This window comes from Canis lupus, chromosome 27 (assembly GCF_048164855.1).
Source record: "Canis lupus baileyi chromosome 27, mCanLup2.hap1, whole genome shotgun sequence".
NCBI classification, from domain to species: Eukaryota; Metazoa; Chordata; class Mammalia; order Carnivora; family Canidae; genus Canis; species Canis lupus.
In genome coordinates, this window is record NC_132864.1 from 11,608,438 (window position 1) to 11,625,970 (window position 17,533).

General features: G+C 50.4%; 1 protein-coding gene across 10 annotated transcripts in view; it reads left to right on the top strand.

The window, feature by feature from the left end:
* The window catches only part of SCARB1 (scavenger receptor class B member 1), a 100,174-nt gene extending 85,271 nt beyond the window's left edge, over positions 1 to 14,903 (top strand). For 8 of the 10 annotated variants that reach the window (XM_072802165.1, XM_072802164.1, XM_072802163.1 and 5 more), the window contains 5 exons: positions 2,445 to 2,518; positions 6,329 to 6,380; positions 7,205 to 7,351; positions 9,799 to 9,927; positions 13,866 to 14,903. In XM_072802165.1, the coding sequence (XP_072658266.1) occupies positions 2,445 to 2,518; positions 6,329 to 6,380; positions 7,205 to 7,351; positions 9,799 to 9,927 (402 nt within the window). In that variant the 3' untranslated portion in view covers positions 13,866 to 14,903. The remainder of the gene's footprint in view (positions 1 to 2,444; positions 2,519 to 6,328; positions 6,381 to 7,204; positions 7,352 to 9,798; positions 9,928 to 13,865) is intronic. The other 2 variants (XM_072802162.1, XM_072802168.1) reach the window with 1 other exon arrangement.
* The last annotated feature ends 2,630 nt before the right edge of the window (positions 14,904 to 17,533 follow it).

The following is a 17,533-nucleotide window of genomic DNA, read 5'->3' on the forward strand; positions in this document are numbered from 1 at the left end:
TAAATTCTGATGTCCCCACCTCATGTCCTCTGCTAATATCTAGTTAATTTTAATGAGATTGTTATTAATTAAATTGATAGCAATTAATACAACTGTGTTCTGTGTTCCAAATTAAGTTCATTTGTTATTGCTAGAAATGTTAAGGCTTTTCCATGTTGTCTTAACATTTTAACCGGTTTTTAAGTTTTTTGTTATAAAGCTAAGTTGACTGTTCACCTGTTTCTTTTTTAGTTGATTTATTTAATTAATTGATTTTTTAAAAGATTTATTTATTTGAGAGAGAGTGAGTGTGCACCGGTGTGAGGTGGGGGAGGGGCAGAGGAAAGAATCTCCAGCAGACTCCCTGCTGAGTGTGGAGCCCTATGCGGGGCTCAATCCCATGACCCTGACTGATATCATGACCTGAAATTAAGTCGAATGCTTAACCGATGAGCTGCCCAGGCGTCCCTGGTTCCTTTATTTTACTGCCCCCTCCCTCTCTCTGCCAGCTTCTGGGGGAATCCAGCAAGAACATGACTGGATTCTCACCCATGACTTTTATTCTAGTGCATGTCTTTCGCTTCTCCCCCCATGTTGGGGAACAGGTGGCTAAGATTGGGGAACCAGACAGATGCCAGTAGGTGTTTTGTTGCAGCCACAGTATAAACTGGCTTATTCTTTGGATTTGGGTCCGCTGGAGGCGCACAGGGAAAGGAAATGGCCTTTTGATTTTTGGTTGTTGATTTTGGGGGAGGAAGGGCATGGGACCAGTTTGCTGCCTGAGCAGCGTTAGCCTGGAAAACAGAATACCTGTTGGAATTGCTTTCCTGGTGGCTGCTTTTCTGCTCCTGCATCCAGGAAGGGTGTGGTAAAGGGAGTGTGTTCATGGTCCCATGTCTTGGTTCTGTAAAGTGCTGGGAATGGGTGGGGTTTTGCCCCCTAAGAAGGGGCCCCACAGCATTTGGAGGAGCAGGGGCCAAGGAGAGAAGGAAACGAATTTCCTGGGGAAGGAAGTGGCCCGGGGAAGGTGGGGGGACCTCCGAATATAAAGTCTGTTCTAGAAAGCAGGGTTGGGGGGGCGGGTTATGTCAGGGTCTCTAAGGCCACCCTCAAATTTGATGATTTGCTAGGTGGACTCCCAGGGCTCAGCATATAGTAGAAATAATAGCTGTAATTTATTTCAGGGAAAAGACAAAAGCACAAAGCAAAGGGAAAGGGCACCTGGGGTGAAACCAAGGGGTGGAGGCAACCAAACCAGGTACAGGGCCCTCTCCCATGGAGGGCACACAGGACACACTTAATTCCCCCAGCAGTGAGCTGTGTCACCTCCCAGGGGAGCCCATTACTGACTCAGTGCCCAGGGTGTTTACTGGGGGCTGCTCACACTGGCTCCCACTGCCTGGTACCTACCAAACTTCCAGACTCCCCACGGGAAAGCTGATGGCCAGCATAAATCATGCTGTGTGTACAAACAATCCAGGCGCAGTGAGCCCCCCCTTATCAGTTAGGGAACGGGTGGGGGGGCCCTCCCGAAGTCAAGCCAGCCACTGGCCAGCCTGGCCAACAGGCTTCTCCAGGAGTGCAGCCTTGGGCTTGCTATGTTAACACGTTACCACACAGGACGGACTTACTCCCATCCCTCCAGGTTCTTGGGTTCAAGCTCTCCCCCATCCAAGGAGCACGGCCTTTGCCCCGTCCCGCTGTGCCACCCAGGCCCACGAGGCCTGCTTATCAAGGAAGATAACGTCCTTTCCCACCCACGTACGTGGTCATCGAACAAGCATTTACGGTTCTGAGACTGGCACCTTATTTTGCCGTGCAGAAATTCTGGGAGCTGGTGGGGGCAATTAGCTCCTTTTGCTAATGAGGATGAGGAAACGGGCCTCCGTGGAGAAGCAGCAGCTGTGGCCTCCCTGACCTCAAACCTTGGTTCCTTCCTGCTTCGGGAGCCACCCCTCTGAGCTTGGTTATATGTGTATGTCACCTCTCCTGCTATTTTTGTATGCAAAAAAATTATCCAAAAAAAAAAAAAAGTAGGTTTCCGCCACAAAGGAAGTTTGTTGTCACTGCCTCGAACTTGGAAATTAAAAAGTTCTTGAGAAAAAAGCAAAAGGCAACCATAAAATTAGACATGAAGGACCAATACACAAGGTTTGAGACAGGAAAAGTTGAAAAGTTGTGTGAATCCGGAGGAGAGTGACTTTTTCCACATGCAAATCTATTTTGTTTAGCTTAGCTGATGGACCGGGGGAGGAGGGTGAGTGCAGAAATGACATTCTACACCTGGGGAAGCCCGTGCACGGAAGAGGGAAGTGTGTGTTTGCCTGGAAGGGCTTGGAGTCAGGGGGTGGGGTGGGGAGGTGGGGGGAAGGCCCCTGTACCCACTGTCTGGAGCAGGGACAGGTGTCTGGAGTGTCCCCGGTGCTCCAGCGAGCGCAGGCCCCTCTCTGTGCTTGCCGCCACAGGTCACTGGGATCCCCATGAACTGCTCCGTGAAACTGCAGCTGAGCCTGTATATCAAGGCCATTAAAGGCATCGGGTAAGTGACCGTGGGGGCTGGGGCCGGGATCCCAGGGACGGGGGTCTCCCGAGGGACAAGCTAATGGGGAGGGAGATGGTCCTCCTGCATGTGGAGTCTGCTCCCTGCCCTGAAATCCTGGTTTTCTCTCTTAACATCTGTCTCCCAAATTCACCAGACCCTTGCATCCAAGTGGTTTCCCATTCAACAGAAAATTGGAAAAAAACAAAAAACAAAAAACAATCCTGGCAAAGCAAGTATTTGAACATGGAAACATACCAAATAGCATTTTAAAGTGTGACTCTTCACTTTATAGAAGACATTTTTTTAAGCCTTGATTTTGTTTTTGTTGTTGTTTGTTTTGGATAGCGAGCTTACGGAGATATAATTCACATACCATAAAAGCACCCTTTGAAAAGGTACATTTCAGGGTGATGGGACTAAGGAGGATACATGATGAGATGAACAGTGGGGGTTATACTATATATGTTGGCAATTTGAATTTATTTATTTTTTTTTTTAATTTTTTTTTTTTTATTTTTTTATTTATGATAGTCACAGAGAGAGAGAGGCGCAGAGACACAGGCAGAGGGAGAAACAGGCTCCATGCACCGGGAGCCCGATGTGGGATTCGATCCCGGGTCTCCAGGATCGCGCCCTGGGCCAAAGGCAGGCGCCAAACCGCTGCGCCACCCAGGGATCCCCGGCAATTTGAATTTAAATCAAATATAAAAAAAGAAAAAAGGTACACTTCAGTGATTTGTAGCATATTCAGAGTTGTGCAGCCATTGCTCTGTCAAGTTTAGAACGTTTCCATCACCCCCAAAGACACCTGTCCCTGTTAGCAGCCATTGCCCCTCCCCTTCCCCCAGCCCCTGGCAACCCCTTGTCTACTTTCTGTCTATGGATTTGCCTGTTCTGGACACTTCCTATAAAGAGGATCATATAGTAATGACCTTCTGTGTCCAGCTTCTCACTCAGCATCATGCTTGCAAGGCTCATCCATGTTGTAGCAGCTTCTTCCTTTTTATGGCCAAATCTTATTCCATTGTCTGCAGTGGGCATGTTTCATTTATCAGCTGATGGATATTTGGGATTTTCTTGTTTTGGGCCATCATGAGCAATGCCTGCTCTGAGCATGCAGGTATACATTTCTGTGTGGATGCGTGCTTTCATTTCTTTTGGGTAGATGCCTTGGAGCAAAATTGCTGCATCAGAGAGAAACTCCACGTTTAGGCGTTGGAGGGGCTGCTGGGCTGTTGTGTACAGCAGCTGCCTCGTTGACCTTCCCGCCAGCAGTGTGGGAGCGCTCCAACCTCCATGTCCTCGTCAGCTCTTGTCAGAGCGTGGTGTTGTGATGGAGCTGGGCGAGACGGTGCACTGACTTAGTCATTATGGTAGCATCTGGGTTCTGGTTTTTGTCTTTTTTTTTTTTTTAAAGCATATTTGAAATAGTTTCATTAAAAAAATTTCCCTAGGAAGAATTTCTGGGCTGCAGGAATGTGAGCATCTCTTCAGCTTTGTAAAATGCCTTTCAGCTGGAAAGAATACGCGCCTCTCTTTTGCTCCCACCCTGGCTTTTAAGTTGTGCATTGTGAGGCTGTCAGAGGGTTTGCTCGTGGAAGATTTGTGGGTGGTCAAACGCCCTGCCACCAGGCATCTGCCACCCAGCCTCGGGCTTTGGGGCCCACACCACTTCATGGGGGCAGGAGGCAGCAGGTGACTGGGAAGAGCTGGGCAGACTGGGTGGGGAGGGCACCAAGGGCTAGCCCCTGCCTGCATCAGGGAGCTCATGCCTGCTGCCGCCCCATCCGATGCATCTTCAAATGCATTTTTCAAAATCTGAATTTTATCAGGGGCTTAATTTTCACCTATTGGAAGTGAATTTGAATTTTTTTTTAAAGGTTTTATGTATTCATGAGAGAGACAGAGAAACAGAGGCAGAGGGAAAAGCAGGCTCCCTGCAGGGAGCCCGATGTGGGGCTTGATCCCAGGACCCTAGGATCACACCCTGAGCCAAAGGCAGACGCTCAACCGCTGAGCCCCCCAGGTGCCCCGTGAGTTGGATTTCTTGACAAACGCTGCTCAAGCCAGCAGTACACGTGGGCCGCTGAGTTCTGCCTGTTGGTGACCCCAGGGCCTCTACCCTGACCTCTCTGGGCCTCTGTGTCTGCATCTGTTCAGGATGAGGCTATGCAGATGTCTGACCTCTAGTTCAGGCTGGAGCAGTGGCCTCCAGGGAGCTGGTCTAACAGCAGTGATTCCCACCATCCCCGAGGGCCAGTGGCAACGGGTGTGGGAAAAGACCGGAGGCACAGCTGCCCGCAAGCTGAGCTGTTTAACTGTGGCTTGTCTGGGGAACTTTTGTGTTGTTTGCCCACAAGATAAAGGCAGCAGAGTTGCATGCTATTTGCATTTAATTTACATCAGTTCTTACAAATTCGGATAAAAAAAGACCAACGTGGACCTTCTATTGTATTTCTGTAGTGTTTTTATTTTATTTTATTTTTTAAATTTATTTGAGAAAGAGCCCCAATCTGAGGGGAAGGGCAGAGGCAGAGGGCAAAGCAGACTCCCCACTGAGCAGAGAGCCCAGTGCGGGGCTGGATCCCAGGACCCCAAGATCATGACCTGAGCTGAAGGCAGATGCTTAACCCACTGAGCCACCCAGGTGCCCCTCTGTAATGTTTTCTGTGTCTCCTCTGTAGGTAATGCTGTGTAAATTCATTTCACTGCACAATACTCTACGTAATAGGTGGCCCAAGAGATGTTTAAGAGTGGTGATTGAGAGATTTTGGCCTTTTGTGTTGACTTTGGTTCTGTCCCCTACTGCATTCCATTTCCCCTGTGTCCAGCTATGCCTTCTATAAGCCAACCCACGCCTCCCGTCCTCCACAAGCAGCTGCAGAATATTTTCGTCCATTTGTTTGCTAGGATTTAACAATGACAGCAGTAACAAACCTGGAGCACTTTCTATATGGTGGGTGTTCCTCTAACCAGTCTGGTCATGTTACTGCATTTTGAGCAGTAGAGCCCCATGAGGAGTGCCATTGTAATCACCACTTTACAGAGGAGACAGAGAGGGTGGGGAGCGTGCCCAAGGTCACACAGTTAGCTAATAAGTGTTGTGTCAGGGGTCTCCAAGACCACTCTCAGGTTCGATGACTCAATGGGAAGACTCATAGGATTCAGCACATAGTCCTACCTGTGGCTGTGATTTATTACAGTGGAAGGATTCCAACAAAATCAACAAAGGAAAAGGTGCATGGGGTGAAGTCTGGATGAGCCACACAGTAGCCTCCAGAGCCCTCTCCCAGGAGAGTCATACAGGATACCCTTAATTCCTCCAGTAATGAGTTGTGACAATACGTGTGAAGTGTTTTTACCAGAGAAGCCCATTAGAGACTCAGTGCCCAGTGTGTTTATTGGGGCCTGGTCACGTAGGCAGCCTCTGTTCTGGCATGGACCCAGATTCCAGACTCTCCAAAGGAAAGCAGGAGGTGAGCATAAACCCTATTGTTAGTTCGCTGGGTACACTGCCATCCTGAATATCAAATTTGGGGTTTTGTTTCTAAAAGGAACAGAGGGACCTCAGCCAGGTCACTGGCAGTCCCCACCTTATAGGAGATGTGAATTTTTAATTCAGAAAGATATTACAGGTTGTCAAGTTGCTCCCTCCCAGGAAATGCCCATTACTCAAGCCTGCACCAATCCACTTGTTACAAAATCAAATCCCTCCTGACCCTGGAGCTTAGGATCACATGACCAAAGCTGCCTGACATTAAACACCCTGACAAAACTTCTTACTTGCTTTGTCTCACTTATTTCCAGACAAACGGGGAAGATCCAGCCCGTGGTCCTGCCATTGGTGTGGTTTGAAGAGGTGAGGCTGCTTCTGGTTGCCTGCCTGGGTGCCCTTGGGCACAGTGTTTGGGACCCCAGGCAGGAACCAGTGTGGGCTTTGGGGCAAAGGGCTGTTTGTGGAGGGTAGGGGTAGGCTGGCAGCTGGAATGTAGGATGTAGAACAATCCATGAGAAGCTTCACAAAGTCCAAACCCTTCCTATCAGTTATCCCACTGCGTTGATAGGTGAGAAAGACAGAAGCTGCATGAAAACTGTAAAGCCCTGGTCCACAGTATAATTTTGAAAATGTGCTTGATCACTTCTCCTGAGAGAAGGGAAGTTGCTTTCCAGGGGGTCAGCCTTTCACTTGAACTTTTTTTTCTCCTGGCTTTTTGGGGTTGCTTCTGGCCAGTGCATCTTCAATCAAACAGAACTAGCATCCAAAGGAACAGCCTGTTCACATCACAGTCTGGACAGGTTTTTGGAGGCGGAGCTCTGCTCCATGTGGTCATTCAGGGACACTCATGCTCCTGCTGGCATGTGGTCCTGCCCTCTTCAAGATCCTCAGAACCCACCCCAATCCAGGAATTGGGACCCATGCAGGAGAGAATCCCGTGGCAGGTGTCTATGGGCCAGGTCCGAAGTTGTAGCATACTAGGCCCAAGTCCCATTGGCCAGAATATGATCGCATGGCCTTGCCCAGATGCAAGGGAGTCTGGGAAATGTAGTCCCATTGTGTGGCCCCAAGGAAAATGAGACTCCCTTGCAAGCTCCATCACAGACCTGTGGTCCTGAGATGGGGAAGGGGTGGGGGGTCCGAGGATGTGTGGCTCCACGCATTTGTTTGCTGTTCTCCATCCCCAGAGCGGGGCAATGGAAGGCAAGCCCCTGAAGACCTTCTATACCCAGCTTGTGTTGATGCCCAATGTGTTGCACTACGCCCAGTACGTCCTCCTCGCGCTGGGCTGCATCCTGCTGCTCATCCCCATCATCCACCAGTTGCGGAGCCAAGTAGGTAGTGGCCAGAGTGAGGCCAGGGCTGAATGGCCCATTGCTTGCCTGCCGGGGGAAGGTGGGGCTCAGATGGGGTCCCCTGGGCATCCCTCCAGTCGTCCCCGCAGACACTCCCAGCCTAGAGCCCACCTTGGGCAGTGGTCCCACGTCTCTGCCTGGGGCAGGGGAGCTGTCACTGCATGCTTGCCTCTCTCACATCCCACAATGTCACTTTTCTGCTGGTCCTGGGAGGCCTGGGGACTCTCCCTGGGAAGGGCTGCCAGTGGGCTTCGGGTGATGAGACCTGGTACTTGAATACTTGAATGGTTTGTTCATCATGTCAGCACCTGTGGGTGCCAGGCTCTGCAGGGACGGGGCAGATAGCTGTGAACAAGACAGACATGGGCCCTGCTCTGGGGGAGCATGGTATTCTAGTTAGGGAGACACATGCAAACCGAGTAAACAGGAAAGGTAATTTCGCTGATGATAAAGATGTCAGAAAACGTGACAGACAAGGTCAGTGCTGTCCAGGAGAAATACGTGAGCCGGGTGTGTGATTTTAAATTTACATTTTCTAATAGCTATGTTAAGTAAAAAGAAATCAATTTTAATAATATATTTTGTTTAACTTGGAGAGGTCCAAAATACAACCACATCAACATGTAATCAATATAAAAAATATAAAAATATTTCACATTGTTTTTTCATGTTCAGCTTTCGAAATGCAGGGTGTATTTTATACCTACTGCAGGTTTTGATTTGGACTCATCCCATTTTAAAGGCTTAACAGCCATATGTGGCTACTGGACTGGACAGCACAGCACAGCATTCAAGGGGGTTGGGGACAGCTCTAGAGAGAGTGTCAGGAAAGGCTTCTCAGGAGGAGAGGTAGAAGTTAGCTCAGATGTGGATGGTGATGACGCACTCTGCACAGAGTCACAGAAGGAGTGCTCTGAGAGAAGGAATGGCCAGTGCAAAGGCCCCAAGGCCGAGGTGGGCGAGGCATGTGGGAGGGCCCTTAGGCCCCCATGGCGCCTGATTTCTTGCTTCAGCTTTGGCAAACAGCTCTTCTGACTTCTCTTTCTCGGGGGCAGCTTGCATGCTTGCTTGCTTGCTGGGGTCATGACAAACCTTCCCGGGTTTCAGGGAAGTTTGGGTTTCAGACCCTTTACCCGATTTGCCTTCCAAATTCCCCGTCCTCTAGTGGGGAAGGTTTGCCCTGGTGCGAGGGTGCGGGGGCCCATGCGCTCTCACCACACCATCGCTCTGCTGCTTGAGCTCCTGCTGACCGGTGGGTGGGAGCAGCCCGCTAGGGGCCCGGGAGGCCGGGCTGAGGAGGGCTGGCACTCCAGGGAACCCTATGGTTCTTAGGCTGATTTATGTTGGGAGGGCGGAAGGGACTAAAAGCCAAGGCTCCCAGCATGTGGATCCCTCCTTGGGTGTTTCCACTAGTGAAGATGCATTGCCACAGGCGGGGGTCCTGGGGACTGGCTGGTGAGGGGCCAGCCCAGCCTCCACCTCTGTTTCCTCTCTCCTGAGTCTCCATCAGAAGTGGGATGGGGAAGGAGAGTGAGGAAACCTATGTGAAATTGCTGGCTATAGGGCCCCTTCCCCCCAGGCCTGACCCCAGGTGAGCGTGTGGCCCCCAGACTCCCTGAGGATGCCACTGAGACTCCCTCCCCATGGGTGGCACTGGAGGCCACAGAATGGAAATTTATTCCATGACTTTTTATGTTGTTGTTGTTCGGAAGCTTAACGGGGGGGTCAGGCCTCACTTATTTTTATGTTATTTGTCCCGATTAAAAGAAAAAAAATTTATATGCTGATGAACTCAACATATTTTCATTTCACGCAGATTTTTCTTTTTAAGTCATTCCTTTCAAGTAGCAAGCCTCTTTAACAGAAAATTCTGTTCCTGGCCCATTTAAAACAAAGAACCAGCTCAGCCCGCTGGTTCTTCACCAGGGCGTCCTGCCCACTATGGCCCGTCTCCCCACCTTGTGTCCTGAGCCACACCTAGATGTGCAGGTGGGTAAACCCTTTCCTGCGTAGCTTGTCTGTTGGACCAAGCACGTTTTTTTGTTTTTGTTTTTGTTTTTGTTTTTGTTTTTTTAAAGATTTTATTTATTCATGAGAGACAGAGAGAGAGAGGCAGGGACACAGGCACAGGGAGAAGCAGGCTCCATGCAGGGAGCCTGATACGCGACTCGATCCCGGGTCTCCAGGATCATGCTTTGGGCTGAAGGCGGCGCTAAACCGCTGAGCCACCGGGCTGCCCCCGAGCACGTTTTCTGAAGGCATTTCTTCCCCTAGTGAAGGGCACCCATCCCCCAGGTCTCAGCATTCCCATTCATTCACAGTTGGGCTTAACACCCTGCTCTTTGCTTTCCAAAAATTGAAGAACCATGTCAACCTTTTGTGTTTGGCTGCGGCGTCAATTATAAATTAGCTTGGTTATCTTCTAGGAGAAATGCTATTTATTTTGGAGTAGTAGTAAAAAGGGCTCAAAGGATAAGGAGGCCATTCAGGCCTATTCTGAATCCCTGATGACACCAGCTCCCAAGGGCACTGTGCTACAAGAAGCAAGACTGTAGGTGGGTACCAGGTAACGCCTCGCGCCCCCCCTCCCACTCCCCTTCCTGTAGCGAGTAGAACTCTTGTGGCTTGAAACACTTTGGATCTCACACATTTCTTCAGCCTAAACTTCATCTGGAGTGTCTATAGACTGCAAATTCGTACTTATATATTTTTGTGTTCTGAGCCAATGGCTGTTTTGTGGTCCCAGGCCTGGTAGGAGGTGGAAGGCGATAGCACTCGGTGGGCTGCTGTCTCATTTGCACAGTTGTCTTAGGGAGGTAGGGTCAAGGTTCCAACCAGCTGCTCAAACCTCTGGTGCCCTAGACGCCTCTGAGAAAGTTGGCTCAAAGTGCAGAGCCCTGGGCATCCTTCTGGAGCCTCTGGAATGGATGGAGCCCAGGAATCCTTATTTTATTTTATTTTATTTTATTATTTTTTAATTTAATTTTATTTTATTATTTTATTTTATATTTTTTATTTATTTTATTTTATTTTATTTTATTTTATTTTATTTTATTTTATTTTATTTTATATTTTATTTTTAGGAATTCATATTTTAATGGACACCCCCAAGGGGATTCTGATGTAAATGATCAGTTGTTGGAGAAACGAGAGTCTAAATAAATCTGGGATGGGGATGCCGGGGTGGCTCAGTTGAGCATCAGACTCTTGATTTCAGCTCAGGGCATGATCTCAGGGTCGTGAGCTAGAGCCCCATGTTGGACTCCATGGGCATGGAGCCTGCTTAGGATCCTCTCTCCTCCTCTCCCTCTCTCCCTCTTCCCCCTCTACCACCCACCTCTGCTCACATATGCTCTCTCTCTCTCTCTCAAAACAAAACAAAACAAAAAACAAAAACAAAAACTACCCAAACCCTAAATCAATCAATCAATCTGGGATGACTGACCAGGAAAAAGAATTTCAGCATCAACTGAACACCAATTGCATACCCGGGATTCAGCCCGACGGTTGGTTTGCCAGGTAGAATAAAGACATGCAGATAAACACTCCCACCCTTTTAAGAAACAACAACAGAAGGATGTCCAAATTTCAATGCCAGATAACAATGAATATATTTTAGGGTAGGTGTGTGCCGTGCTGTCACTGGGACGTGCATATCCTGAAAACTGAATTGTTTACCTGACATTCAGCTTTAACTGGACCGATTTTATCTGGCAGCCTACCTGGGGAGAAGCATGCTTGTGCCCGTGGAAGTTCACCTTCTCCGTCGGGTTCCATTAGGTCTGAGGTCCTAGGAGAGCCGAGTCCTGCTCCTGCTCTGCTCCTGCTCGGGTTGGGGGTGGAATGCAGCAGGTGGAGGCCCGGCCCTAGAGTTTGGGGTCGGGCAGGGGCGACTCGCTCTATGTTTGTACCTCTGATAAATAGCTCTTACTTTGGTTTCTCAGAAATGTGCCGCCCCCTCAAGCTTCTGGGGCAAGCCTGCTTGGGTTTGAATAGCTTTCTTGAGAGCCACAGAGCGAGGGCGAGGCAACAGCCCTGCTCTTCTGGGCCAGTTGGCTGCCTCCACTTGGCTTCAATTGCCAGGACTGGAGGCGGAAATAAAATAGAAAATGCCAAGTCGTGGGCGCAGGTGCTGCAGGCCCTGCAAGGAGGGAGGGGCAGCTGTGTCCCCAGCCAGGCTCTGTGGGGCTCCTCCTGCCAATCGGGGAATAGGAGGATGGGCCCTGAGCATGTTAGAGCTGAGTATCCACGGGATGTCCTTGAGGGCACAGTCCTCGGGCTCAAAAGCCGGGTGTCCTAGCTGGAGACTTGTCTCCCTGTCTCCCAAGAATCTCTCTGGGATGCCTTATTGTGCATAGGTTGGCCCCTTGCTAGCCATGATTCCTTTTTGTGGAAACTTGGTTGGCGTTCTTAGGGTGCAGGGGTGGGGTCCTCAGGCACAGAGAAGGTGTTATTCCCTTTTAGCACAGATAGGGCTGGTGGTTGTGAGGCGAGAGCCCTGCGACTGCCAGGGACATAGCCAACACGTCCTGCCAGCCCAGCCCCCCTCCCAATAAAGTAAAGACAAGACTAGGGTCTCTTTTTTTTTTTTTTTTTACCCACAGAACCTAATTTTAAAGTTATTAGGGGAGTTTTTGACTTAGAGATTCTACTGCCATTCCTTCTGGAAGGCAGCTCAGCCTCCACATCAGATGACGCTGCCCCTCCCCCCAGTCATGTTTGCTTGGGGAATGCAGTGTCCTGTAGGCTTTGGTTTGGGAGGCAAGTGCCTGGGAAGTGACCAACTAGTGGTCTTGGAGACCCAGAATCTCTGCATGGTGGGCTGCAGCCTGTGCTGAACCTCAGCATGGGTCCCTGGGGGAGGCCCCACCTCTTGCCTCGCACCGGGGCACGGGAGTAATCTTGAGGGGCTGCCCTGCTTGGGAGAAAGCAGGAAATGGGGGCCTGTCCCAGCCTAGGAGAGTATTTAGAGTATTTTTATGTCAATAAGAAAGACAGCCACTCTGTGCAGACCTGGCCAGCTCTAGGGCAGAGGGTTTGGCAAATGGAGCATGACAGCCCATTTGCAGCCCCCTTGGATAGGTGCCCTTGTGCAGTGAACATCTTGGACAACTGTACATGGAAGCCCTTCAGGGAAATGTTACTGGACCTTTCCTACCTTCTCAGTAATTTCTCTTCCATTCTAAGTCCTCACTCCTCTGCTAAACAAAAGTGAATAGGAAGAGGAGGAATATGGTTCATGTTCAGGTTCCTTGGGGATTTGTTACATGTGTCTTCCTTGGGGGTAGACCGGGGGTCTTTTTAGTCTGGTTTCTCTTTTTATTTCTCACCAAGGCTTTCTTAAATTGTGGCTCATGGGGCCACATTGCTGAAGTTCTGGCCACCCCAGGTGTCCCATGTTGCCCCTCTATGGTGGCGTGTTGGGGTGTGGGGGCCTTGTCTCACTCTGGCCTGGCCTGCCCACAACCCATATTCCTGCCCCTGGCTTGAATGGGCTCAGTCCTGGAAGCCTTTAGATCTGTCTCCAAGGGAGAGGAGCCAGAGTGGGGGATTCGATTCTTCCCTTCCCTCTGTCCTGCCCAGAGTGGGGTGGAGGTTGATTCTCTTCACTGCCTGGAAAGCCAAGCCACTGGGGTTCGTGAACAAGCATAAGTGGATGGAGGTTCTGGGGGTACTCCAGCCCTTACTGCTGGGCCGGTGGGGGACCCCTCCCTTCTTCAGAGGAAGGAAGGCAGAGGGCTGAGAGGATGCAGAGATGGGTGTGGGTGGGACCCTTCCCAGTCCTTATCATCATTGCTGCCTTTAACAACTTAGTTGAGAAACTAAAAAAGAAAAAAATAAAATAAAAGTAGATAAATTACAGTCTCTGATATTCTCTGTCACCCAGACTCAACAACATTAATCATGAACATTCTGTTCTGTTTCACCTTTCCCCCCGGAGGCAGCCACTGCCAGGAATTCAGTGTGTCAGTTTTCCCCTCTAAGTCTGTATAAATATATCCGCGAACAATAGATGATTAAAATGATTTTCATGGGCCACCCTGCAGCTGGCTTTCCCCTCCTCGGGTTTCGGTTTGTGAAAGCTGTCCAGGTTCAATGCCATCTTGTGACTCTATTTTAAAAATGCACTCCTGGGTCGCTGGACATGTAGGGGGTTTCCAGTTTTTGTGCTCACGGTGCTGCAGAGAAGCCCTGGACTCCTTGCTTGGCCCTCCTCACCGGATCAGGCACGTCCTCTTGGGCTTCGGTTTTGGCAACCCCGGGAATGGGGCGAGGGCACGGCGAGATGGCGTGTAGGGAGACAGGAGGCTCTCGTAACTGCATTTCAGGGGTCTGTACGTCACTCCAGCCTTTTCTCATCTTGAGCTTGATACATGGGTGTTGCTGATGGGGGGCGGGCAGGGAGCTGCACCATGCTGGAGGATGTGGGTGCATGGCCAAGGGTGGGGCTGAGTGTCGGGCTTGGTGATCCAGCTCCCGTCTTTCTCCACAGGGTCCCAGAGATGCCACGAGCCAGCCCAGCGTGGCCACTCAGCCAGACCGGCTCCCCAGCCCCTACGCCCCGCTTCTTCAAGACTCTCTCCATGGACGGCCCATCAGTCCTACTAAAGTCTGAGCACCCCAGTTGCTACATGCGTGTCCACACACTGCACACCCCCAGCACACGTACACACACAAGTGCACAGGCGTGTGCAGGCACACTCAGGGATGGAGCCGCTGCTGACGAGACTCAGGGGGAGCCTCACTAACAAGAACTGTCTGGAACCTTCTGTCCAAGTGACCCACAGTGCTGTGGGCACTGGGTCCCCTCCCTCGAGTGAGCCCAGCCTGACCCATTCAGCCCAGGGGCCCGGGCTCCTGAAGGCTCAAGCCACCTCCCCCTGGCGCCCTATCCATAGTCACGAAATACTGCAGTCCCTGCTTGGTGGCTCAGCCACATAGGACAGGGCTTTTACTCTGGAGGGCTGGCTACTGTCCCCAAACCCAGCCTGGGAACACAGACTTCTTGTGCCAAAGCCATGTGGGCGGAGGCTGCCCGGTCCAGCCCAACCAGACCCGGAGCTTTGGCCATTGACCATCCACCTGGGCTGAAGGCGAGACACCTTTGCAAGGTCTCAGTCAACAGTGTGAACTCGAGATGCATCTCAAGGCTGCTCCAGCGGTCTCCTTCCCCAAGCAGACTTTAATCTCCCTCGAGTCTGCATGGGTACCAGGCTTGGGTGTCTGGGGCCCCATTCCTCTAGCCTAAACTGACATCTTCCTGTATGCTGAGCCAGCCACTCCCTGTTGGGGGTGGTGGGAGTCTCTGCCCCAAGCTGTCCCCAGCAAGGGCCCTCAGCGTTTGGGTGCCGGGGCAGAGGTGCAGAAGCCCAGCCGCATCAGTCTGGGTGTCTGGTCTGGTCGGGTGGGAGACCCATCCACCCGTGACTCCTGCTCCTCCCTCTGCCTCTTTTCTACTGTAAGAGAAGTGAAGTTTATCATCTTTTAAAAACAAATCACTGTTGAAGAATAAACCTTTTATAAACGTTAAGGCTTGAGTTTGTGATAGCCTGTGTGCGGGGGAGTGAGGGGCTTCCTGGGAAGATCTGGGCTCCTCGTCAATAGCTCCTTTCTGGTAGCTGCCAGGAGCGCCGGGGCTGCTGACTTGCCTTCCCATTGTTTTCAAATTTCAACCTTGTTTATATTTAACATTTTATATAAATACTGCATGAATGCAGTTCTTGTTTAGGAAGAGCAGGATCCAAAGCTGCTTTGACCAGTATCCCAAGGTAACTTGCCACTTTGGCATGGAGCCCGGCTGGGCTTTTTTTCTGTGCATTTATATACAAATCAAGATGCCTGTAGGACATGCACAGTATTGTTCTGGGCTCTTGCTCTTTCTTGCTACATAAGAAGCAGAAAAGAAAAGCGGTTAAGACGAGGTATGGAACCCGATGGCCTGGGTTTGAGTCTGAGCTCTGCCTCTTACTTCGAGCAAGTCATTTGACAGCTCAATGTCATTGGCTTGCCGACCTCTGCACCTGCCTCTGTCTGAGAGTGGCTTTGCGAGGATGCAGAAGTTAGTACGTGGAATGCTCTTAGAGCATAGGGGGCACATGGGAAGGGCTAGCTATATACATTTTCCATTATTACATTTCCTATTACGATTTACCATTTTGGGGTTTTCTCCACCCAAGCTGATGGTTCAGCTGTTTCTGTCTGGGACACTGTTCCCCGCCTCGACATATCGAGCTACCTCCTTGTAAGTGACAGCACAGTGTCCCAGGTGCAGATGCCTGCACAGCCCCTCTTGGTGGACATCTAAGCTGTTTCCAACTTTGTCCCACTGCAAACACACTTAGCATTCTGAGGGGCCGGCCTCTGCGGAACAGCCAGCTCCTGCACTATGCCCGGCACCCTGGGCGGGCTCTCTCTGGGCGAGGTGTGGAGGGGCAGCTGCGCAGTTCCTGGGCATGCTCCTGCAGCCTTCCGCCACTCCGAGGTGGCCCCCAGTGGGGATCAGCAGCCGGGGTCCCACGCTGGAAGTCTCAACAGAAGCCGAGGTTGACTGTGCACAGGGCAGAGCCCCACAAAAACAGGGTCATTTCTTCCAAAATCAGGAGAAACCCCAAATTTTAGGTCGAAAAAACGTTTTTAAACCACATATGTCTATTTTCATCTTGTAGCAGTGCTGTTGCAAAATGCAATTAAAAAATTTTTTTTTGAAAAAAATTTTTTTGGGTGGAAGTTTTTGTTTTTGCAAATATTTTAAAATATTTTTAATGCTGGAAGGAGCCTGCAGAGGTCGCCTGCAGCCCCTCCCCAGGCCGCAGGAGCCCCTTCTGGCTGAAGGCAGCGACCTACACCTGGCAACGGCTGCGTGCCCCTTGGGCTCCAGAAGGCCAGGCGTCTCTGTTCACAGGTGCTCCAGTGATGTCAGAAGTGCCATGATGACATAGGCAGCAGCTGGTGATGACGCAGAGACGCTCTGATAACACAGAGAGGCCTGTGATGGCTGGGGAGGTGCTGTAAGAAGTCAGAAGTGGCGTGATGGTGCGAGCCTTAGGCTGTGTGCAGGTAGCCCAGCAGGTGCAGACGCCGGGTTTAGGCTCGTGGGGGGCCTCGCCACCTCCGCCCCCGTGTGCCGCACACCCTCCCCAAGGCCTTTTGTGGGACCATCTACCTGCTTGCTCTGCTGTGGACCTCGGAGAGCTTCCATCTGATGTTTCAATAGCCATCCAGATGAACTTTTCCTCGCACTGTCGTCATGGCCGTTTTAAAATAAAACCATGGTCATCCCCGTTTGCACAGGCCTGATGGGACCTAAACATGATACCGCCACGGAAAAACACACATGCAAGCTACTGTCAGAAATGTTCACTTCCCCTGTCTGGAATGCCTTTCCTCCTCCCCTAGAAGTTCAGCAAAATGTTATAGAATGTATGCTTTTATTTTATTATTCATGAGAGACAGAGAGAGAGGCAGAGACACAGGCAGAGGGAGAAGCAGGCTCCATGCAGGGCACCTGATGTGGGACTCGACCCCGGGTCTCCAGGATCATACCCTGGGCTGCAGGCAGCGCTAAACTGCTGCGCCACCAGGGCTGCCTGAATTTATGCTTTTAATAAACTCTTTTAAATCATTCTGTAGTACTTCTTTGCAACCTAAATACCTTTAGAAGTTTAAATGAGTGTTTTAATTTCTTCTTGTGACCACAAAGGTTAACATTGTGCTGGTCCAGACTGCCGTTCTCTGTAGGTACAACTGACTAACAACATTATGCCTCATATTTGTTATCTATCACACAAAGAAGTTAAAACTATTGGAATGCATCTCCTGTTCATAGGTATTTTATATTTTCTTTTTTAAAAAACATATTTATTCACGAGAAACACACACAGAGAGAGGCAGAGACACAGGCAGAGGGAGAAGCAGGCTCCATGCAGGGAGCCTGACATGGGACTCGATCCTCGGTCTCCAGGATCACGCCCTGGGCGGAAGGCAGGCTCCAAGCCGCTGAGCCACCCGGGCATCCCTTTTTTTTTTTTTTTTTAAGATTTTATTTATTTATTCATGAGAGACCCACAGAGAGAGAGAGAGGCAGAGACACAGGCAGAGGGAGAGGCAGGCTCCATGCAGGGAGCCCGATGTGGGATTCGATCTAGGGGCCCCAAGATCACT